The 26,598-nt window shown below is 53.1% G+C and overlaps 1 protein-coding gene across 2 annotated transcripts in view; it reads left to right on the top strand.

The window, feature by feature from the left end:
- ZNHIT6 (zinc finger HIT-type containing 6) overlaps positions 1 to 25,833 on the top strand; it is a 41,574-nt gene extending 15,741 nt beyond the window's left edge. Inside the window, exons 3-10 of one of the 2 annotated variants that reach the window (XM_061565894.1) lie at positions 2,844 to 2,950; positions 13,196 to 13,281; positions 13,588 to 13,691; positions 14,719 to 14,787; positions 21,280 to 21,360; positions 23,354 to 23,434; positions 24,183 to 24,304; positions 24,534 to 25,833. In XM_061565894.1, coding sequence (XP_061421878.1) covers positions 2,844 to 2,950; positions 13,196 to 13,281; positions 13,588 to 13,691; positions 14,719 to 14,787; positions 21,280 to 21,360; positions 23,354 to 23,434; positions 24,183 to 24,304; positions 24,534 to 24,604 — 721 coding nt within the window. In that variant the 3' untranslated portion in view covers positions 24,605 to 25,833. Of the gene's footprint in view, positions 1 to 2,843; positions 2,951 to 13,174; positions 13,282 to 13,587; positions 13,692 to 14,718; positions 14,788 to 21,279; positions 21,361 to 23,353; positions 23,435 to 24,182; positions 24,305 to 24,533 lie in introns of both variants that reach the window. The other variant, XM_061565893.1, reaches the window with a different exon arrangement.
- Positions 25,834 to 26,598: the final 765 nt, after the last annotated feature.

The raw sequence follows: 26,598 nt of genomic DNA, 5'->3' as shown, positions 1-26,598 counted from the left end.
TACAACTCAGTGGGCTCACATGATATCGACTTCTCCAAGACAGAGGTTCTCTGCAAGCCATCTGGCTATCATGAGAGATTCGTTCATGAGGCGATCCACATATACAAACACAGAGACAATTTTAACCGAGAAGATGGATTCTGGCTCAGCAATCATTGGAAGGACGTAATAAACCATTTCGATACACATTAGGGTGTGTAGAATAATACATAGTGTTATATTAAATGTATAAGATATAGGTTGGTTTACAGCAATACAGTATATAATTTAATGTTGGGTTTATCTATGGCAGTATATAGTACGGTATATGCTCGTGTGATATAAGAGAATAAGGTTTAGATGGAAGCATATTATAGAATTTTTACGAGGTAGAATTGTAATGTATTACTTGCTGTTAGTAACTCAGCTTATTATAGAGTATAGTAAGTATACTGATGGTGCGATGCAGTTTATACTTTAGTTTTTTATGTAGTTTATACTTTAGTTTTCTACGTGGTTGTTGAGTAACTGCAGCTACATATCATTAACATTCCTTTCCTTTGTTACTGCTAATCCCTGCACCCCCCTTGGTTGCTGCTGATCCTGCATAATGCATGGGCATAATATGACTTTGACACCCCCCCGCCCAACGCCTACGCATTTTCCATGAATATGCTAAATTCCTCTTCACATGCACATTCTTTTTGTTAAGGCGCTCTTCAACTCCCAATGCAGCTTATATATAAGCTCCTAGTTTGGTAGTGTCTCATTCTTCACCTGAAGACGGCTGCTTGCGTTGTAGCCGAAACGTCGTGAGAATTGTTTTATTATGTTTTATTTTTATTATTTTATTACTTCCCTTCTACGTGACTTTACCGAAAGAAACAAGAAGATGAATCCCTGCAGTCACGAAAGCTTTAAATCGAAATTTAATACTATTAGGCTTTATCCTGTCTGGCAATAAAAACGGTTGTTTGGACAGTCCAGGACTTGATGCCTTTGAAATAGGTATTTATTTGGTGTTTGAGCATCTTTCGTTTGGCTGCATATAGTGGGAAAGAGGTTCAATACACACACATACATACATCTTAATACCTGTTTTGTTGCCAGAAAGGCGAAAGCCTATGCTTGTTTTTTTCATCTGACTGCAACAATTACCACCGGGTGACACTGCTGTCGGTATCTGGTAAGATACTTGCCCAGCCAACCTTCTGATTCACCAGAAGCCAGAACAGGTCGGATTTACATTTGGAGCGAATCCTGGCTCCCCGCGCCTTGTTGGAGCACCGACCTGAAGAAGGACTTCGACTCGGTGCACTGGGGAACCTCCCTGTGGTTTGGCCTGTACTCTAGAATACCGGAGGGCATTGTTGATTTGATCTCCACCCTGTATTCCAGACCGCTGTTAAATCGTGAGTGGGGGAGGGCCACTGACTTCTTCCCAGTGAATGCCTGGGTGAGGCGAGAAGTGTGATTTTGGCCCCCACTCTATTCAACAGTTGCATGTACTGGGTGTTGGGGCTGGGTATCGCACCAGGGCCATCATGGTGCATTCTACGGACAGTCCAGGTTTTACTGAGCTGGACTTTACCGATGATGCGGTGATATTCGCGGAGTCATTGAATACCGTAAAGGAGGCGGCCCTAGGGGGGGTGTTTCATGTGGAGGTTGAGCCTTGGGGAATGCAGGTCTCCTGGATGACGACCGAGATCCAGGAGTTCTTCGACTCTTTGGGTGTTGCAATTCAGAAAGTTAACTCGCCGCGTGGGGAGGGGAGGTGGTCTGGCCCACCGTGCAATAGAGGCACTCGACCACAGTGTGCGGTGCTGCCAGGGCATCAAGTTGGATGATGATGTTTCTTTGTCAAACCACCGATTGCTTTGAGAGTCTGGTCTAATAAGCTCCTCTCGTGCCTCTGTGGGGTGGGGCGCGAGCTGCGGACGTCTGATGGCCGCGCGGCTCGTTTCCCTGGAGGCTGACCCCCTTCGGGGCAGCCCGCTTCGAATCGAGAGTTCCTGCCCGGATGCAGAAGGAAGCCGAAGGAGAGAAGGCCGAGTAGGAGGCTGAGGCCAAAGGGGAGGGACGAGGCGAAGGCCGAGGGCGAGGCTGGTGTCCTCATGGCTCCAGTAGCTTCAACGTCACCTCTTAGGGGCTGGGACTGGGAAGGGAGCTGGCCTTGCATCGCGCCGTGCGTGTTCCGGAGGGCTGTGGAGTAGGAGGGTTAACGCGACCGCACGACGTGTAGGCGTACATCCCCTGATCTGATCTGATATGCAAGCCATTCTGTTAATTTAAGGCTGTCACGAAGGAAGGGGCTATGCTTTATCAGCCATGGCCTGCAGTAGTTTGACAGTCGGGGGCGATACTGCTGTGTGCCATCTCAATTGAGTAATTTGCTGTTAACTTTGCAGCATTTGGATGTTTGGACAATACCAGTTACGTTGTGTCGATTTTGCTATGGAAGGAAACCCACACAGAACAAGAGAGAACGTACAAACTGCACGCATAAAGGCATTCGAGTTGGGAATCGAACCCAGGACCTTCTCATTTTCTTTGGGTCTTTCGGTAAAGTCATGTAGATAGGTTCATAGAAAATAACAAAAGACTACGACGCTTCGATCGCAACACAAGCGTTTGTCATCAGGAAGAGGGGGTTAGCATCTAAAGGGATAGTTGTGTGGAAACCCTCCCCGTAGAGGCGGTTAAATCTTGACTTAAAGCCTAAGTGACTGCAGAAATTAATATTATTTGGGTCTTTAGGTAAAGTCACGCACAATCCGCAGGATTATTCAATGCTCAGATACCTCGTTGCGACTCTACCGTGAGCGTTGTTTTGAGTGGCATGCGTTTGTTGTGCTGGGCAGCGTGGCGTGCGTGCAGGCCCACAAGACGCAACGCCATTGCAGCGGCGTGCGAAACAAAACCATCTACGTGCCTCTGGGCACCTTCAGCGAAGGGCATCTGCTGAGCGGTGAGGCTACCTACTGTCCCCACTCACCACCACCTACTCTCCCACCCATTACCACCTTCTGTCCTCAACCACCACTTACTGTCCCGCCCACCACCTCCGACTGTCCCACCCATCGCCACCTACTGTCCCCAACCACCACCACCTACTGTGCCGCCCACCACCTACTGTCCCGCCCACCACCTACTGTCCCACCCACCACCACCTACTGTCCCACCCACCACCACTTACTGTCCCACCCACCACCACCTACTGTCCCACCCACCACCACTTACTGTCCACACCCACCACCACTTACTGTCCCACCCACCACCACCTACTGTCCCACCCACCACCACCAACTGTCCCCACCCACCACCACTTACTGTCCCACCCACCACCACCAACTGTCCACACCCACCACCACCTACTGTCCACACCCACCACCACCTACTGTCCACACCCACCACCACCTACTGTCCACACCCACCACCACCTACTGTCCCACCCACCACCACCTACTGTCCACACCCACCACCACCTACTGTCCCACCCACCACCACCTACTGTCCACACCCACCACCACCTACTGTCCCACCCACCACCACCTACTGTCCACACCCACCACCACTTACTGTCCCACCCACCACCACCTACTGTCCACACCCACCACCACCTACTGTCCCACCCACCACCACCTACTGTCCACACCCACCACCACTTACTGTCCCACCCACCACCACCTACTGTCCCACCCACCACCACCTACTGTCCACACCCACCACCACTTACTGTCCCACCCACCACCACCTACTGTCCCCACCCACCACCACCTACTGTCCACACCCACAACCACCTACTGTCCCACCCACCACCACCTACTGTCCCCACCCACCACCACCAACTGTCCCCACCCACCACCACCTACTGTCCCACCCACCACCACCTACTGTCCCACCCACCACCACTTACTGTCCCACCCACCACCACTTACTGTCCCACCCACCACCACCTACTGTCCACGCCCACCACCACCTACTGTCCCACCCACCACCACCTACTGTCCCACCCACCACCACCTACTGTCCACACCCACCACCACCTACTGTCCCACCCACCACCACCTACTGTCCACACCCACCACCACTTACTGTCCCACCCACCACCACCTACTGTCCACACCCACCACCACCTACTGTCCCACCCACCACCACCAACTGTCCCCACCCACCACCACTTACTGTCCCACCCACCACCACCTACTGTCCACACCCACCACCACCTACTGTCCCACCCACCACCACCTACTGTCCCACCCACCACCACCAACTGTCCCCACCCACCACCACTTACTGTCCCACCCACCACCACCTACTGTCCCACCCACCACCACCAACTGTCCACACCCACCACCACTTACTGTCCCACCCACCACCACCTACTGTCCCACCCACCACCACCTACTGTCCCACCCACCACCACCAACTGTCCCCACCCACCACCACTTACTGTCCCACCCACCACCACCTACTGTCCCACCCACCACCACCTACTGTCCCACCCACCACCACCAACTGTCCACACCCACCACCACCAACTGTCCCACCCACCACCACTTACTGTCCCACCCACCACCACCAACTGTCCACACCCACCACCACCTACTGTCCCACCCACCACCACCTACTGTCCACACCCACCACCACCTACTGTCCCACCCACCACCACCTACTGTCCACACCCACCACCACCTACTGTCCCACCCACCACCACTTACTGTCCCACCCACCACCACCTACTGTCCCACCCACCACCACCTACTGTCCCACCCACCACCACCAACTGTCCACACCCACCACCACCAACTGTCCCACCCACCACCACTTACTGTCCCACCCACCACCACCTACTGTCCACACCCACCACCACCTACTGTCCACACCCACCACCACCTACTGTCCCACCCACCACCACCTACTGTCCCACCCACCACCACCTACTGTCCCACCCACCACCACCTACTGTCCCACCCACCACCACCTACTGTCCCACCCACCACCACCTACTGTCCCACCCACCACCACTTACTGTCCCACCCACCACCACTTACTGTCCCACCCACCACCACCAACTGTCCCCACCCACCACCACTTACTGTCCCACCCACCACCACCTACTGTCCCACCCACCACCACCTACTGTCCCACCCACCACCACCAACTGTCCCCACCCACCACCACTTACTGTCCCACCCACCACCACTTACTGTCCCACCCACCACCACCTACTGTCCCACCCACCACCACCTACTGTCCCACCCACCACCACTTACTGTCCCACCCACCACCACCTACTGTCCCACCCACCACCACTTACTGTCCACACCCACCACCACTTACTGTCCCACCCACCACCACCTACTGTCCCACCCACCACCACCAACTGTCCCCACCCACCACCACTCCACACCCACCACCACCTACTGTCCCACCCACCACCACCTACTGTCCACACCCACCACCACCTACTGTCCCACCCACCACCACCTACTGTCCACACCCACCACCACCTACTGTCCCACCCACCACCACCTACTGTCCACACCCACCACCACCTACTGTCCCACCCACCACCACCTACTGTCCCACCCACCACCACCTACTGTCTCACCCACCACCACTTACTGTCCCACCCACCACCACCTACTGTCCACACCCACCACCACCTACTGTCCCACCCACCACCACCTACTGTCCACACCCACCACCACCTACTGTCCCACCCACCACCACCTACTGTCCCACCCACCACCACCTACTGTCCACCCACCACCACCTACTGTCTCACCCACCACCACTTACTGTCCCACCCACCACCACCTACTGTCCCACCCACCACCACCTACTGTCCCACCCACCACCACCTACTGTCTCACCCACCACCACCTACTGTCCACGCCCACCACCACCTACTGTCCCACCCACCACCACCTACTGTCCCACCCACCACCACCTACTGTCCACACCCACCACCACCTACTGTCCACCCCACCACCACCTACTGTCCCACCCACCACCACCTACTGTCCCACCCACCACCACCTACTGTCCACACCCACCACCACCTACTGTCCCACCCACCACCACCTACTGTCCACACCCACCACCACTTACTGTCCCACCCACCACCACCTACTGTCCACACCCACCACCACCTACTGTCCCACCCACCACCACCAACTGTCCCCACCCACCACCACTTACTGTCCCACCCACCACCACCTACTGTCCACACCCACCACCACCTACTGTCCCACCCACCACCACCTACTGTCCACACCCACCACCACTTACTGTCCCACCCACCACCACCTACTGTCCCACCCACCACCACTTACTGTCCCACCCACCACCACCTACTGTCCCACCCACCACCACCTACTGTCCCACCCACCACCACCTACTGTCCCACCCCCCACCCACTACCGTCCACACCCACCCCCACCTACTGTCCCACCCACCACCACCTACTGTCCACACCCACCACCACTTACTGTCCCACCCACCACCACCTACTGGCCCCCCCCACCCCCACCTACTGTCCCACCCACCACCACCTACTGTCCCACCCACCACTACCTACTGTCCCACCCACCACCACCTACTGTCCCACCCACCACCACCTACTGTCCACACCCACCACCACTTACTGTCCCACCCACCACCACCTACTGTCCACACCCACCACCACCTACTGTCCCACCCACCACCACCTACTGTCCACACCCACCACCACCTACTGTCCACACCCACCACCACCTACTGTCCCACCCACCACCACCTACTGTCCACACCCACCACCACTTACTGTCCCACCCACCACCACCTACTGTCCACACCCACCACCACCTACTGTCCACACCCACAACCACCTACTGTCCCACCCACCACCACCTACTGTCCCCACCCACCACCACCAACTGTCCCCACCCACCACCACCTACTGTCCCACCCACCACCACCTACTGTCCCACCCACCACCACTTACTGTCCCACCCACCACCACTTACTGTCCCACCCACCACCACCTACTGTCCACGCCCACCACCACCTACTGTCCCACCCACCACCACCTACTGTCCCACCCACCACCACCTACTGTCCACACCCACCACCACCTACTGTCCCACCCACCACCACCTACTGTCCACACCCACCACCACTTACTGTCCACACCCACCACCACTTACTGTCCCACCCACCACCACCTACTGTCCACACCCACCACCACCTACTGTCCCACCCACCACCACCAACTGTCCCCACCCACCACCACTTACTGTCCCACCCACCACCACCTACTGTCCCCACCCACCACCACCTACTGTCCCACCCACCACCACCTACTGTCCCACCCACCACCACCCACTGTCCCCACCCACCCCCACTTACTGTCCCACCCACCACCACCTACTGTCCCACCCACCACCACCAACTGTCCACACCCACCACCACTTACTGTCCCACCCACCACCACCTACTGTCCCACCCACCACCACCTACTGTCCCACCCACCACCACCAACTGTCCCCACCCACCACCACTTACTGTCCCACCCACCACCACCTACTGTCCCACCCACCACCACCTACTGTCCCACCCACCACCACCAACTGTCCACACCCACCACCACCAACTGTCCCACCCACCACCACTTACTGTCCCACCCACCACCACCAACTGTCCCCACCCACCACCACTTACTGTCCTACCCACCACCACTTACTGTCCCACCCACCACCACGAACTGTCCACACCCACCACCACCTACTGTCCCACCCACCACCACCTACTGTCCCACCCACCACCACTTACTGTCCCACCCACCACCACCTACTGTCCCACCCACCACCACCTACTGTCCCACCCACCACCACCAACTGTCCACACCCACCACCACCAACTGTCCCACCCACCACCACTTACTGTCCCACCCACCACCACCTACTGTCCACACCCACCACCACCTACTGTCCACACCCACCACCACCTACTGTCCCACCACCACCACCTACGCCCACCCTACTGTCCCACCCACCACCACCTACTGTCCCACCCACCACCACCTACTGTCCCACCCACCACCACTTACTGTCCCACCCACCACCACCTACTGTCCCACCCACCACCACTTACTGTCCACACCCACCACCACTTACTGTCCCACCCACCACCACCTACTGTCCCACCCACCACCACCACTGTCCCACCCACCACCACCAACTGTCCCCACCCACCACCACTTACTGTCCCACCCACCACCACCAACTGTCCACACCCACCACCACCTACTGTCCACACCCACCACCACCTACTGTCCCACCCACCACCACCTACTGTCCACACCCACCACCACCTACTGTCCCACCCACCACCACCTACTGTCCACACCCACCACCACCTACTGTCCCACCCACCACCACCTACTGTCCACACCCACCACCACCTACTGTCCCACCCACCACCACCTACTGTCCCACCCACCACCACCTACTGTCTCACCCACCACCACTTACTGTCCCACCCACCACCACCTACTGTCCACACCCACCACCACCTACTGTCCCACCCACCACCACCTACTGTCCACACCCACCACCACCTACTGTCCCACCCACCACCACCTACTGTCCCACCCACCACCACCTACTGTCCCACCCACCACCACCTACTGTCTCACCCACCACCACTTACTGTCCCACCCACCACCACCTACTGTCCCACCCACCACCACCTACTGTCCCACCCACCACCACTTACTGTCCCACCCACCACCACTTACTGTCCCACCCACCACCACCTACTGTCCACGCCCACCACCACCTACTGTCCCACCCACCACCACCTACTGTCCCACCCACCACCACCTACTGTCCACACCCACCACCACCTACTGTCCCACCCACCACCACCTACTGTCCACACCCACCACCACTTACTGTCCCACCCACCACCACCTACTGTCCACACCCACCACCACCTACTGTCCCACCCACCACCACCAACTGTCCCCACCCACCACCACTTACTGTCCCACCCACCACCACCTACTGTCCACACCCACCACCACCTACTGTCCCACCCACCACCACCTACTGTCCCACCCACCACCACCAACTGTCCCCACCCACCACCACTTACTGTCCCACCCACCACCACCTACTGTCCCACCCACCACCACCAACTGTCCACACCCACCACCACTTACTGTCCCACCCACCACCACCTACTGTCCCACCCACCACCACCTACTGTCCCACCCACCACCACCAACTGTCCCCACCCACCACCACTTACTGTCCCACCCACCACCACCTACTGTCCCACCCACCACCACCTACTGTCCCACCCACCACCACCAACTGTCCACACCCACCACCACCAACTGTCCCACCCACCACCACTTACTGTCCCACCCACCACCACCAACTGTCCCCACCCACCACCACTTACTGTCCTACCCACCACCACTTACTGTCCCACCCACCACCACGAACTGTCCACACCCACCACCACCTACTGTCCCACCCACCACCACCTACTGTCCCACCCACCACCACTTACTGTCCCACCCACCACCACCTACTGTCCCACCCACCACCACCTACTGTCCCACCCACCACCACCAACTGTCCACACCCACCACCACCAACTGTCCCACCCACCACCACTTACTGTCCCACCCACCACCCCCTACTGTCCACACCCACCACCACCTACTGTCCACACCCACCACCACCTACTGTCCCACCCACCACCACCTACTGTCCCACCCACCACCACCTACTGTCCCACCCACCACCACCTACTGTCCCACCCACCACCACCTACTGTCCCACCCACCACCACCTACTGTCCCACCCACCACCACTTACTGTCCCACCCACCACCACTTACTGTCCCACCCACCACCACCAACTGTCCCCACCCACCACCACTTACTGTCCCACCCACCACCACCTACTGTCCCACCCACCACCACCTACTGTCCCACCCACCACCACCAACTGTCCCCACCCACCACCACTTACTGTCCCACCCACCACCACTTACTGTCCCACCCACCACCACCTACTGTCCCACCCACCACCACCTACTGTCCCACCCACCACCACCTACTGTCCCACCCACCACCACTTACTGTCCCACCCACCACCACCTACTGTCCCACCCACCACCACTTACTGTCCACACCCACCACCACTTACTGTCCCACCCACCACCACCTACTGTCCCACCCACCACCACCAACTGTCCCCACCCACCACCACTTACTGTCCCACCCACCACCACCAACTGTCCACACCCACCACCACCTACTGTCCACACCCACCACCACCTACTGTCCCACCCACCACCACCTACTGTCCACACCCACCACCACCTACTGTCCCACCCACCACCACCTACTGTCCACACCCACCACCACCTACTGTCCCACCCACCACCACCTACTGTCCACACCCACCACCACCTACTGTCCCACCCACCACCACCTACTGTCCCACCCACCACCACCTACTGTCTCACCCACCACCACTTACTGTCCCACCCACCACCACCTACTGTCCACACCCACCACCACCTACTGTCCCACCCACCACCACCTACTGTCCACACCCACCACCACCTACTGTCCCACCCACCACCACCTACTGTCCCACCCACCACCACCTACTGTCCCACCCACCACCACCTACTGTCTCACCCACCACCACTTACTGTCCCACCCACCACCCCCTACTGTCCCACCCACCACCACCTACTGTCCCACCCACCACCACCTACTGTCCACGCCCACCACCACCTACTGTCCCACCCACCACCACCTACTGTCCCACCCACCACCACCTACTGTCCACACCCACCACCACCTACTGTCCACGCCCACCACCACCTACTGTCCCACCCACCACCACCTACTGTCCCACCCACCACCACCTACTGTCCACACCCACCACCACCTACTGTCCCACCCACCACCACCTACTGTCCACACCCACCACCACTTACTGTCCCACCCACCACCACCTACTGTCCACACCCACCACCACCTACTGTCCCACCCACCACCACCAACTGTCCCCACCCACCACCACTTACTGTCCCACCCACCACCACCTACTGTCCACACCCACCACCACCTACTGTCCCACCCACCACCACCTACTGTCCACACCCACCACCACTTACTGTCCCACCCACCACCACCTACTGTCCCACCCACCACCACTTACTGTCCCACCCACCACCACCTACTGTCCCACCCACCACCACCTACTGTCCCACCCACCACCACCTACTGTCCCACCCACCACCAACTACTGTCCACACCCACCACCACCTACTGTCCCACCCACCACCACCTACTGTCCACACCCACCACCACTTACTGTCCCACCCACCACCACCTACTGTCCACACCCACCACCACCTACTGTCCCACCCACCACCACCTACTGTCCCACCCACCACTACCTACTGTCCCACCCACCACCACCTACTGTCCCACCCACCACCACCTACTGTCCCACCCACCACCACCAACTGTCCCCACCCACCACCACCTACTGTCCCACCCACCACCACCTACTGTCCCACCCACCACCACCTACTGTCCACACCCACCACCACTTATTGTCCCACCCACCACCACCTACTGTCCCACCCACCACCACCTACTGTCCCACCCACCACCACTTACTGTCCCACCCACCACCACCTACTGTCCACACCCACCACCACCTACTGTCCCACCCACCACCACCTACTGTCCCACCCACCACCACCTACTGTCCCACCCACCACCACCTACTGTCCCACCCACCACCACCTACTGTCCCACCCACCACCACCAACTGTCCCCACCCACCACCACCTACTGTCCCACCCACCACCACCTACTGTCCCACCCACCACCACCTACTGTCCACACCCACCACCACCTACTGTCCACACCCACCACCACCTACTGTCCCACCCACCACCACCTACTGTCTCACCCACCACCACCTACTGTCCCACCCACCACCACCTACTGTCCCACCCACCACCACCTACTGTCCCACCCACCACCACCTACTGTCCCACCCACCACCAACTACTGTCCACACCCACCACCACCTACTGTCCCCATCCACCACCACCTACTGTCCCAGCCACCACCACCTACTGTCCCACCCACCACCACCTACTGTCCCACCCACCACCACCTACTGTTCCACCCACCACCACCTACTGTCCCACCCACCACCACTTACTGTCCCACCCACCACCACCTACTGTCCCACCCACCACCACCTACTGTCCACACCCACCACCACCTACTGTCCACACCCACCACCACCTACTGTCCCACCCACCACCACCTACTGTCTCACCCACCACCACCTACTGTCCCACCCACCACCACTTACTGTCCCACCCACCACCACCTACTGTCCCACCCACCACCACCTACTGTCCCACCCACCACCACCTACTGTCCACACCCACCACCACCTACTGTCCCCATCCACCACCACCTACTGTCCCCATCCACCACCACCTACTGTCCCACCCACCACCACCTACTGTCCCACCCACCACCACCTACTGTCCCACCCACCACCACCTACTGTTCCACCCACCACCACCTACTGTCCCACCCACCACCACTTACTGTCCCACCCACCACCACCTACTGTCCCCACCCACCACCACCTACTCTCCCACCCACCACCACGAACTGTCCCCACCCACCACCACCTACTCTCCCACCCACCACCACGAACTGTCCCCACCCACCACCACTTACTGTCTCGCCCACCACTACCTACTGTCCACACCCACCACCACTTACTGTCCCCACCCACCACCACCTACTGTCCCACCCACCACCACCTACTCTCCCACCCACCACCACCAACTGTCCCCACCCACCACCATCTACTGTCCCCACCCACCACCACCAACTGTCCCCACCCACCACCATCTACTGTCCCCACCCACCACCACCTACTGTCCCCACCCACCACCACCTACTTTCCCCGCTCACCACCACCGACTGGTGTGTTAGGCCACACCGGCGTACTGCCAATACATCCATTTAGCTGCTGAACACACTGTCCTGTGCAAGCACGGAACAGAATGGTTTTACTGTAGATAAGACGAGCAATGTGATGCCAGTGGCTTTGTTGTTGTGTGGCAGTGGCGCTTTGCGGGTTCACAGATTATCGCTTCCTGGAGGATGTCGGCCGGGCGGTGGAGAACTCGACGCGGGACGCAGTGATGCACGGATACGGCCACAGGAAGACCGTACGTGACTCCTGCCACCTGTCTTTGTTAAGCTTGGTTACCCGAAAAAGTCTCACTGTGTCTCAAGACTTTTTCGGGAGGGTCCTTTAAAAGTTTTTGTATAGCGTGCGATCCCAATTGAGTAATTTGCAGGTATTTTTTTTTGCATTGGTTGTTTTAAGCTATGGGAGGAAACTGTAAAATCCGGAGAAAGCCCACTGCAGCACAGGGGCAGAGAACATACAAACTCGACACCACGCAGAAAGCCACCCGAGTTAGGAGTCATTCCCAGGACCTTCTTGCTGTGCCCACGTTTGTTTCCGGCAGGTGAGCGTCTTGAGGAATTATGCGCGGAGAGATGGCGTCGATCTGCGCATGCTGCCCGCCGGCCTGCAGAGGCACCGCGACAACTTCTCCTTCTTCCACAAGCGGTGAGACGGGACGACCCCTCTTGTCCTCATGTTAAACACTCCCCCCCCCCCCCCACTAAAACGTTGCTGGCTTCCGTAGACACGTCTCGTGGAATTTTGGTAGGAAGAGGTTTAACATTTTTTGTTTTGTTTTGGTGATGCCTCAAGAGACAAGGATGAGTCTCATTTGCTGGAGTGATCTGGCGCTTTAGTCTACCGGTAGGGGTCGATGATTGCTGATGTCCCGATTAAGTAATTTGCGGTGTAATTTCCAAACTTGGAAAATTTGGACTCCGATGCTATCACACAACGGCCCCCTCCTGCGAATCATGCCATGGGATCTTTAACGTCCACTGAGAAGCAGACGGTGCGTCATGTTATCGCGGTCGTTACACTGGGTAATAATTGGGGCGGCCACTGTATTTGAGCCCGCGTCACCGCCACCTGAAGTCGCCTCTACCCACACCGCACGCAACCTGAACACCAACGGGGTTTGTGGTGAACCCATCGTACTGATGTTGGGCGGACATGTGCGGGGAGGGATTTAAGAAACCTACACCGTTGCCGGGACATGGAGTCCAACCGGTACCCTCTAGGTCGCGAGTCCGGCACGCTGACCATTACTTCACCGCTGTGGTAGCAGCTCCCTTTGTGTCTCAGTAACAAAAGTAAACATTGTTGCATTTATTGCTCACGCTGTGTCCGTGTTTGAAACCGGTCACCAGGTTTTTACCATGTGTGTTAATGATGTTACCAGTAAACGCAAAAAATACAAATGTTTATGGCGATGCTTGTTCACAAAGCAAGACTCATTTTCAGTGGGGTCCTGCCAAGATTCTGCAGTAGGGAGCAATGTTGCTGCTATGTATAATTCCAATTGACTAATTTGCAGGTACATGTTCAGTACTGGGACGTTTAGCGATTACCAGTTGCATCGAGTGCGTGAGTGTTTAGCGTTTATATTCTTTACGAAGAGCAGCGTCCCCCGTGTAGCACTGTGAGTGTGTCTGTGCTGATTGCTGCCCGTGCTGGGCTGGGTGGTGCGCAGGGAGAAGAGCTTCTTCTGGACCGTGAAGCTCATCTTCCCACAGAGTCGGGCAGAGTTCACGGAGCGCAGGTAAATGCACCACGGCACACGCATCACTGGCACGTCACACTGCGACAGGAGGCGTCACGCACGTCACACGTCACACTGACACACGTCATTACGTATGTCGTAACATGTTACACTGACACATGGCGTCACATCACACTGATATACAACGCCACACTGATGCATCATTAACAACTGCCATTCAGCACTAAGTGGCGGTGGCGTCACCGCAACACTTGTCCCAGGCTAGGTGCACTTTAAGGCCTGGAAGTCACAGAACAGACCCAGGTGCCATCGGTTGCATGACTGAGACGATTGGCAGATGCATCAGCTGTACCCTCTACTATTCCAACTTGCAATTTTTTAGCCACCCGGCTCTCTGCTCGTTGTTGTGACCATTGCTCCTCTGCCCTCCATTGTTGCTGAATGGCGACTGCCTCCAACTCACGAGCAGAGTCCTTCACGAGCCACCTCCACAGAGGCCAATCTTGACACCACTGGTACCAGTCATTGGCAAGTCCACTTAGATCCTTATCCTCATACCATATCATTTGATCTCTTTTCTCGCCCATGCTGTGCCCATTTAACCCCCTCTATCTGGCCGAAAAAAATTGTGTGGGCTACTTGACCCAGCCAATGCAGCCTTGCCTGCTGGAGGGGCTCACTGATGGGACATTGTCCAGATTTTTCAAGGATTTGTGAGTTCCTCACACAATTCAACCTGGTTAAACCCATGATGGATCATAGGCACACCAGCCTGAATGTTTCTAACCAGTGAAGATGTTCATTTCGGGGGGGGGGGGGGTTCATGTTTTGCAAGCATTGAGAAGGGAGGGCATGACTGTGGCCGAGAAGACTGAAGTTTCGTGTGGAGTGACAGACCAAGTCACTTCCACACAGCATTTTGCAGATAATGCCTCCCAACTGATTTGGAGTGAGACCTCAAACCGTAGCTGGTCATAAGCACACTGCCCAGGTATGGACATTTTTCTACTCTTATTCTCAGGTTTTTCGGTTAAGTCACGTAGGTAAAAAATCAAAACCAATAAAAGTAAAATAAAATAAAAATCACGACGTTTCGGAGGCAACACAAGCTTCCGTCTTCAGGTGAAACCGTCACAGCCCGACAGCTGTATCAAGTAAATGAGAGATTACAGGAGATACCACTCCGTATATATAATGGTTGAGGGGGGGGGAAAGGGGCAGGAATGGCCCACTTTTTATTATTATGGTAAGGTGCGGTTTGAGACTATGAATAGACTGCATAACAAAATACTGAGCCTTTATTATGGAGAGGTTCGGTTTGTGACTACGCCTAGCCTACATAATAAAAGTGTGAAAAAAGAAAGCTAAACCTGGTAGAAAGCTAAACCTGGTGAAAAAACTGGCTGTCCATCAGTAACCTGCAATAGTTTTCTGTCAAATAAGATGGTTCAAATAAGTGTAGTTAAATCTTTTTTGCATGGTTAATCACATCTTTCCAATGATTAAAGGTGCGGCTTGAGACTATGAATAGGCTGCATAACAAAAGACTGAGCCTTTATTATGGAGAGGTTCGGTTTGTGACTACGCCTGGCCTGCATAACAAAAGTGTGAAAAAATAAAGCTTAACCTGGTAGAAAGCTAAACATGGTAAAACAAAACTGGCTGTCTATCAGTAACCTGTAATAGTTTTCTGTCAAATAAGATGGTCCAAATAAGTGTAGTTAAATCTTTTTTGCATGGTTAATCACATCTTTCCAATGATTACTCAGTTTGTAACCATCATCACGGTTGAAATTATGTCTGTGTTTGTATATTTGTATGGATTCGTGTACAAACCTTTGATGGTAGCCAGGAGGTTTGCAGAGCAACCTTGGTCTCGGAAAAGACAATTTCATGAGAGCCCACAGAGTTGTAGCAATGATCTCTGCAAACCTCCTGGCTACCATCAAAGGTTTGTACACGAAGCCATACAAATATACAAACACAGACATAATTTCAACCGTGATGATGGTTACAAACTGAGTAATCATTGGAAAGATGTGATTAACCATGCAAAAAATATTTAACTACACTTATTTGGACCATCTTATTTGACAGAAAACTATTACAGGTTACTGATAGACAGCCAGTTTTGTTTTACTATGTTTAGCTTTCTACCAGGTTAAGCTTTCTTTTTTCACACTTTTGTTATGCAGACCAGGCGTAGTCACAAACCGAACCTCTCCATAATAAAGACTCAGTCTTTTGTTATGCAGTCTATTCATAGTCTCAAGCCGCACCTTTAATCATTGGAAAGATGTGATTAACCATGCAAAAAAGATTTAACTACACTTATTTGAACCATCTTATTTGACAGAAAACTATTGCAGGTTACTGATGGACAGCCAGTTGTTTCACCAGGTTTAGCTTTCTTTTTTCACACTTTTATTATGTAGGCTAGGCGTAGTCACAAACCGAACCTCTCCATAATAAAGGCTCAGTCTTTTGTTATACAGTCTATTAATAGTCTCAAGCCGCCCCTTACCATAATAATAAAAAGTGGGCCATTCCTGCCCCCCCCCTCAACCATTATATATACGGAGTGGTATCTCCTGTAATCTCTCATTTACTTGATACAGCTGTCGGGCTGTGCCGGTTCCACCTGAAGACGGAAGCTTGTGTTGCCTCCGAAACGTCGTGATTTTTATTTTATTTTACTTTTATTGGTTTTTATTTTTTACCTACGTGACTTTGCCGAAAAACCTGAGAATATGAATCCTTGCAGTCACGAAAGCTTCAAATCTAGAATTTTTCTACTCTCTCCACTGTGTTGTATATATTCGGTCTTGAAAAAAATAGAAAAATAATAACATTTAATGAAAATTTTACAATGTGTAATTCCAAATGTATGCAAATTTGTGTAATTATGCAAAATGGCGTTATGCTATTTAGGAAGGTGTAATTGTATTAAGTTATGCAAGTGTATGTGCTTATGCTAATGTATGCAATTAGATGATTAGGCTACGCTTCGTTGTCTAGGGTTGTATTATCAACCGGAATAATACAATGAAGGTGTAATTGTATGAAGTTATGCGAGTGTATGTAATTGTGATTATTAGGCTCTGCTTCGTTGTCTAGGGTTGTATTATCAGTCGTGATAATACAATGATTCTCGTTTAAACTTTTACTGATTATGTTTTAATGTGTTCATGTCGGGTCTTAAAATTCAGATCTCACAGCAGGAAACAGTTCTTATAATTAAGATTATTATGCATGAACTTAGAAAGGCACCACCCAGACTCTTGTGTGTTAAGCAACTTTGATATCTAAAAACATTTTAACATGCGAACACTTATGCTCAGAATTGTTAACACGGTTCTCCTCGATGTCCTACTCATTAATCCTTACATTTAACCCTCAATGGTTACGTTTGTTAAACTGGGTAACAGAACAATCGGCGAATTCCTCAGAGTTGAGCGAGCATACACGGTGATAGGAAAAAGTCCTTGATATTAATGTGACAATATTCATACAAACATGTGCCTAAAGCAAAAGTAGTTATCAATTCATTGGTAAGATTATGCAATTAACGAAAACAAATGACTAAAATACTTCTAAACAATCGTATTCATGTAACTCGAATGGCAGAAATGCTTTTAACAATCAGCTGATATTTAACGCACCACCTTGGAATGGCAACCCTTCTTGAAACACAATGATAACTTTTTGGAACAATCTTATTGGTCCCTATATGCGCGGTATGTGTGTGTCTTCTTTGCCACTTGGTGACTTGGCGGCTTACGCGGTACAGCGTTCCTTGTACTGAAAATACCTCGGGTTCCCGGCAGGGACGGCATGTGTTTGTATTGAACACACGGCGCTCTTGCATGCGCTAACACCCTTCCTCTTGGCATTACCAGCTCTCTCCTCTGCTGGTTGCTTGAGTTAGCGCGATGCTCGCATAGGCGGTGCGCGATGATTCCGTTGTCAGATAGCGCTCGCTAGTCGCCGTTCCTCACTCTTGTCTTGGTTCCCAGCTGCTGCTGGTCGGTGTGTGTGTGGGTCAAACCCACGGTGCCCTCGCCGGCGCTCTTCTCTTCCTCATGGGCAGCTGGTCAGGCTCTTTCCACTGCTCCATGCTCTCTCCTTGCAGGCAGCTGCCATCTTTGCTGGCACTCATTGGCGCCTCTCCCCTTTGGCGTGCAGCTACCAGCTTCATGCGGGCACCCGGTGGTGTCTCTCCTGCCCTCCTTCAGGGCCGCGCTGGCTCAGGCTCTTTCCACTGCTCTGTGCTCTCTCCATGCTCTCTCCCTTTGCATGCAGCTGCCAGCTTCACGCAGACACCCGGTGGTGCCTCTCCCGCCCTTATTTCAGGCTGCGCCAGCCAGCTGTCTCCATGCTCTCTCCGCTGCTCCATTCTCTCTCCGTGCTGTATTTCTCCATCTCTTCTCTCGCATTGCGAGTGGGTTTCTTTGTCAAATCTACTTTGATCGATAGCCATACTTTTTGTGTGATCTGTTGAGGGGTTTGAGTACCACCAGGGCATCTTTCCAATCCTGTGGAACCCATCCATTGGTCTAGACTGTTATAATTATGTCATATAGGGCAGTCTGCATACTATCGCCACCCCTCCCTCAGCAGTTAGCTTGGGAGATCATCTCTGCCCAGCGCTTTTTCTGGTCTCAGACTTCCAGCCACTCACAGAGGGTGATTACTTATTCCAATATTTGAGGCACCGCAGCCTGAGCAGGATCATCCCCACTTTGCCCCATGGTGTTTTCTGGGCTGAAGGGCCCTCCCCCAAGACCTCACAGAAATGCTCAGCAAACCTGCAAACTTCTTCTTCTGGGGTCAGAAATTTGATCACCTTTGATTCTTCTAAGGATGGTGAATAGGTGTTGCGCTGTCCCTTTTTCTCAACCAGCCGAACACCTCCGTTAGTCAGGGTCTCTGTGGAGGTTTGTACCGTGTACCAAAAGCAGCCATTGCAGCTGCATGAGCCACAGTCCTAAATCTCACCCGTTTCCTCTCGGCATCAGAAGGAGGGGGACAATGCTAACCCCAGCTGCAAGCGATGATGAAATTCTCGCTTGAAACATTCATCAGCTAGCTGAGACCATGCCACTGTGAGTTTGAATGGGGTACTAGATGTACACCAAACCACCTCAGTGGAATAATGTCAGGTGCATTTTACAGATGAAAAGCTGATGGTGAGTGGGCAGATCCGCTCCACGGTAGGTCCTGGTATCAAGGAGATGGGCCTGCATCTGATGTTTTGTCACTATATCGTCTAGCAGATGTTCTTGGTCTGACCTGACGTGCATTCATGATGTTGTTTGGATGCCTTGATTCCAGAACAGGGTGTTGGTAATTACAAGCCGATGGGCTGGACAAATGTCGAGCAGCCTCTTACGATTGTTATTGAGTAGATCTTCTAATCACTCCAGCCCAGGTTCCAATGTCATGACCCACTCGGACATTAAAGTCACTCAACAGGATGATCTCCTGAGGGGCCACTTTAGCTCGCACCTGTGACAGGAGGTCATTAAAGGCATGTGACCCATTGGCCTTGTCTGCATCCCTCCACTGATCTTCATCTTCGATAGGGGCATAAGCCACCACCACCACCATTCCTTGCCTGCCGTTGATGGGGAGGCGAGCCCACAGTAGCCTAGAACTTACAGCTTCCCACACCTCACCGCCATGGTTCGACGCCCCCTTTATTCTATTGTTCAGAATAAGAGCCACTCCCTAGTCTTCTTCCCTGAGTAGAGGACTATCCAGCCCCCATATAATATACTGGAGCCAGAGTCAGCTCACCGGACCTCCTGAATTCCACAGATCCAGGCGATACTGGTCCAGCTCCTTACAAAGGATTGGCAGCCTCCACAGTGAACATTAGAACATTCCATGTGGGCACTCGCAGTGGTTTTTTGCCATTTGTGGAAGAACCCAGAGGTTGCAGGTTGAGTCTCCTGGCTCCGCCAAATGGGGTTTGGCCAGGAGACGTCATACACGCCTCCGGAACATGCTTAGTTCGATTTTATCATGTGGTTTCATGGTAATTGAATTGAAGGTGGAGGGGTTACCAGTGCCTCGCACCCGTCCAGAACTCCTGTTGGCCGCTGTGGTGGCTAGGAGCACCATGAGGTGAACAGCTGATTGGAATCCCCCCCCCCGCCCCTTGGCTTTGCTCCCAACCAACACATCGTCACCATCCGGCACCACTAAGGAGGTAGGGAGTGGTTGTTTTTGCCGGACCACACACATCATACTGACACGCGGCATCGCACTGACTTGCAGCATCACAGACGTCATACTGTGATACAAGGCATCGCACGTCACATTAGCACACGGCGCTGCTGTGTTTCGCAGGTACAGGCTGTTGTAGGGGCGATGATGCCACGTGTAATATCCAACTGACTATTGTTGTTTTTCATTCCATCATCGTTTCCCAAGCAAACAAAGCAAGAGTGCATTGATCTGTAGGGAATGTGCAGAGCTTAGCATTGGTGTCCGGTGTTTGGTGTCCGTGTGTGTCTATGTATTCAGGGTGGCCGGGAGCCAGAGCCTCGCCGATTTGTTGACTCGCTACGTGGGGACTGACCATGTAGAGCCAGTCACACGACAAAGGTGAGGACAATAATGGGTGCATAGAATGTCACAGTGGAGAAGGAGAGCGTGCAGGCTGGAAAGTTATCCAGGGGTCCCACTCAGAATGGCATCGTACCGTGCGGGAGAGAAGCTGTTGGTTAATCATCCACATACCAAGACAGAGATCCAGACATCTAAATACAAAAGCCACTGGTACCACCGCATGTCACTCCCAATGCTCTTTACCCTCCGCCAGGCCCCACAGCTTCTGCAGCTGCTGCACAGCAGACACGCCGCAATGTCCCAGCATGTGTACTGAGACTCGTATAGAGGCCCCATAGATTATCACAAAGACCCATAGACTCGCACAGAGATCCATAAAACTGGCACCATCTAGTTAGTGCTTTTATTCCTTTTATTTTCTGGGCTTGTGGAGACCACTCATGCCTATAAAACTATAAAAAATAAATATTTTACGAGGTAAATTCCACTGAGCTATATAAATATTTTTAAGAGGCAGGCCACAAATGATAGCTCAACAAAGTGCGTATCATGTGGAAATTTATCGTGGCCAAATACTCTAAACACTTGTTTCTAAATGTGGAGAGAAAAACTCGAGGACCCAGAGAAATATCTACGTGACCACGGGGAGAGAGACATGCAAACTCAAAATATGCAGGTGCCAGGGTTGGGATCGTACCCACGACCTACTGCTTATCAGGCGAGGAAGTTAACATCTCGCCACCGTGGCTGCCCTCGTCGATCCTGCTGCACACGTGAATCACCCAGTGAAACTGGTTTTGTCTCGTGAAATGAAATGACCCAAAGGGATGTTAATTCACAGAAACATTCAATTGGATTTAGGCCCATCATTACACTCGTATGTAAGTATGAGTCTAATACAACTGCAAGTGAAATTATACAGAATCAACAGCTTAGCATCAAATTGTGGTTTAGACAAAATGGTAACTATAGACATTTTTGACATAAGAACTTACAATTGCCAAAAGGATGACGTGATAATATCTTGTATTTGTAATGAGAGAGCGCCATCTAAGGGACGACGAGGGGTAATTGCATAGTCACTGCTGGGTAACTAATATCCAATCAGAAGGAAGGGTTCCATCTGGGCCAAAGGTAACGGGCGGAGCTCGTGGGTACGTACGGGAGCCATCGGGGAAGGTTTTAGGAGGGGGTGTGGTGTGGCTAGAGGCGGAGCTTATCTCCGCCGAGAGCAATATAAGGAGAGGCAGTGAGAGGACTCTGGGTCGGTGTGGGGAGCCTGGAGTCCAGACTACATCATCGCCTACCTCTACTCGCCACCGGTCACGTGGCGGGCTCTGCCAGCGAAGCCTTCTCTCCTCCCAGCGCGCCGCCAGCCAGCGGCGAGCATGGAGAGAGAGACATGCCGCGACGGTGGAAGAGGGAGAGCGCGCGTTACGGCAACAGAGAGAGAGAGAGGGACGCCATCCGGAGAGAGAGTGGAGCTGTGCAGTCGTCATTAATAATAAAAGACGCCAGTCAACATTCGTCGTGAAAGTGCTTTATTACATATTCATCCAGGAGAGACTATTTGAGTCTTAGGACTCCTTTTGTCAAGAGGTTCATGCATTGAGATATTTGCCTACAATTCCAGTCAAGAGTGGAGTTCTTTGTGTCCTGTGAAGATGAATGTTCAACTTGATGAGTGGCCCTGATCCAGTTGTTGTCATACTACACTGCTATGGTGGAGCCCAGTCTTTGCAAAGCACAGATCGTATTATAATGAGGGAAAACAACACGTATCAATTGTGTTCTGTATTTCAGTGTTTTATAGGCTTATATGGAATGGTCCTGCCAGGACCATTTCCTGAGAAACAGTTCTTGACGCCCGGTGAGGCTTTCCTGGGTGAGCAAGCCCAGTCGCCATTATCCCCAGCGAGGGGTGATGACAACGTTAAACTAGTGTTGTGATGATCACAGCCCTCAGTCGCTTGGCCTGGGCCTCCACCCCCCGGTGCGTGTGTGTGTTTTGCGGTTTTGCTATGTGCAGGCTGAGGGAGTACAACCGCGAGCATGCACGCAGCGTGAGGCTCTTCATGAAGGAGGAGTGCCAGCCGGCCAATGCCGCGAGGTTCGACTGCGCGTTTGCACACACAAGTGCGCCTTCCCTCCTCGGTGCTCACGGTCCTGTAGCTGCCACACAGACGCACTGCGTAATCCACTTAGGCGGCCACTCAGCGGCAGAGGGAACGGCTCGCAATTGGAATGTTGTTAGTTTACATCAACCCATCATCCCTCCAGGACGATACAATTAGTTCCACTTTGTGGGAAAGACCAACAATGTACTGTGAATAGGGCTCATCCTTGCCATTTGAATGTGGAATTCCCACCACTGGCTCTGCATCGTTGTAAACGGGAGATGAGCAAGAACTCTAAACTTTGACTAAAAGATGAGGGAGTGTAAATTGGCAACCAAATGCGGACCACGCCCCCTTTAAGTGCAGCGAGCCCAGTTCAGCTGTGCACCGGGGTTGGACGCAAGCGAAGCAATGCAAACTATATTCTTTGGATCTTCCGGTAAGTCACGTAGATGTAAAAAATGAAAGTAAATCAAAAATACGTCGTTTCGATCACAACACAAGCGATCGTCATCAGGAAGAAAAAGGGAAACTAGTGCAAACTAGTGCACGTGCATGCGCGCGTCGGCAGAAGAGTGTGCGGCGACTCCCTCTCCTGGAATCGAGTATTATGCTCCCCCTAAGTCGAGTCATGTCCCGAGAGAATTGAGTGGAAGTTTCACGATTTCGCTTTTGTATTTGGGGGCTCACGCACTGACAAACTGGGTGTATACACCCCTCCTGCGCCGCCATCTCTTGCAGGTACCACGAGTTCTTGGCAGACCTCTCCCTGCAGGAGAACCTGCGAGGCAAGACCATCGTGGAATATCCAGTGCTGCACGTGGTGATCGCGAGTCACGTGCACGCCTATCCCACACTGTCAGGTTTGAATAAATCTGTAGGTCCCCTACAGTTTCATCATTGGGGTTACTATGCTTTTATTTACAAAGAAAATTGCTCACTAAGGCTCAAATTCCTTCTTCAGGAGGGTCCTGCGGAAGTGGGGCAATGATGTTAAGCGCAATACCAGTTGACTACTTTGCACATTGTACATGTTCTTATTTATCCGATCGCCAGTGACTTGAAGGCGTTTGTGTATTTGCTTTGCGGCAGATGCGTCTGGAGATATTAAGACCGAAGAGGCTGAGGTGGAAAGTGGAAAGATTCAAGTGGACACGGAATAACCTGGAGCGTTCACTTCCTCTTCCACTTTGTTTCACATAGACTGACTCGGCAAAAGCCTGATGGGGTCTGGTCAAAGGGTTCTTGGGCTGGGTCTTTGTGTGGAATGTCTCAGGCTGATGCCACCCGCCTATCTACTGCCTTGACGTGTAGCCGCAGTCGCATGGAATCTTGTGATTTGCTGCTCAAATGTGCCGAGAGGTATTGGTGCTCATCTCTTATTCACAGCCCTTAGCAAGTAGTTGAAATGCCTCATTGCTGTGGCAGGGGTGAGTCTATGTGTAGGACAACCACTGTTGATCGTCGCTACAAAGTGGTAATTGTTTTTTCGAACCCAGCCATGAGGGATGATGGGCTAAGCCAAATCTCAACAAGGAATTGAACTCGGAACCTTCCAATTGCGAGCCACTCGCTCTACAGCTGAGTTATCTTGTTTGTGATGAAGATCAAACATTCACCATCATTATAGGATGTGATCAGTCTACTGCTAGATGAAGATCTCCAAAGCCACGTCTCATGATCCCGCATTGCAACAAGCAATCCAGCAACTGCACACGAGTTGATTTCATCCTTCATTGGCTCTTTTCTCAGTGGATGATGTCCTCTCACACGTGTTCCATTCTTTGCCTGCCGCTCCCGTTATTGTTCCCGACTCGCGTTCATCCCAATTAGTGATGGGTCCTGCCCAAGCCCACTTTTCCTCCGTAGCATGTATAGCATTATTATTCAGAAAAGCGTCATTGAGTCTCAAGACTCTTTAATAAAGAGGATCCTGCCCAGTTTGCACATCAGGGGTGATCTGCCTCTGAATTTAATCCCAGTTGAGTTATTAGCAGGTCATTTTTCCAGTATAACGATGTTTGGCCAATACCATTTACACTGTATGGCGTTTCAGCTATGGGAGGAAACTAGAATAGCCAGAAGAAACCCGTGGCATACCAGGGAGAAGAAACGGACAAAAGCTCCACGCGCAAAGGCGCTCGGGTCGAGAACTGAACCCAGTTGGACATCTTGCTGTGAGGCACAAGTGTTTCCACTGCGCCACCATACCCACCCATTAACCTGCAAGTGGTCCCTAATACATTTGTTCCTTTGTCTCAGTTTTGTGGCCAGGCAGGGCCACATCTCAGTGTTTTGATGAATCTGCATAGAATCATAGCTGTGAAACACCACGAATGAAGCTCAAATCTCATCGGGTCTGTTTTAAATAATAAAATGTTATTTTATATTATCGGTGTTTTCTTCTTCGTTGCGATGAGGCAGAATATTGCGGGGGCGTGTATTGGCATCGGTTAATAAATCTTTGCTACATTCATCCTGAACGCTGCCTCGAAAGCGGGGACGTGCTCTGAAGAAGCGCCACTACCCAAGACATCGGCCCTGATACTCTCATTGCACACTTGATGTACTGGGAGCCAGCCACCCGCAGTGTTGGAAGTAGCATGTGCCGCAACCTTGTGTTGCGAGTAGCTCGTGGCCATCTTGGAGGAAACTTTTTGAGGCCATAAATACCACGGGAACATCACAGGAGCACGGTCTGGGAGTTGATCGGGGGGGTGGTTGGGGGTGAGTTCCAATGGGGGTCCCGAGGTCGGTGGGGAGGGCTTCTTGGGGTGTTGGGGGAGCGGTTCTGGGGGGGGGGGGCACCAAACAAAGATCCCCCGCATATCTTTTAACAAGATGTATGGGAATATATACACCTCCGATTAGCACGGTTGGCTACGTACGGGCAAGTGCTGTTAGCGAGCGCCTTTGAAGGCCGGCACGGCACACGAGGAGCTGGTTGACCCGGACCATACCCGACCGCCTTTGTCTCTCCAGTGGCAATGTTTACACACTACCAGCTACTCATGTTCAAGGCGGAGTCGACCGATGAGAGGCCCAGGAATGGTTCATATATTTGCTCCTGTTATTGATCATGAGCGGGAATTAACAAAAGTAATGCGAGTTCGTTGACATGTCACATTTTGGTCTTGATGACATGTAATTGCTGTTG

Source organism: Lethenteron reissneri, chromosome 5, assembly GCF_015708825.2.
Source record: "Lethenteron reissneri isolate LAM-NWPU_2019-01 chromosome 5, ASM1570882v1, whole genome shotgun sequence".
In the NCBI taxonomy this organism is placed as follows: Eukaryota; Metazoa; Chordata; class Hyperoartia; order Petromyzontiformes; family Petromyzontidae; genus Lethenteron; species Lethenteron reissneri.
The sequence above is the reverse complement of the archived record's forward strand: the minus strand, read 5'-3'. Positions and strand labels throughout refer to the sequence as shown.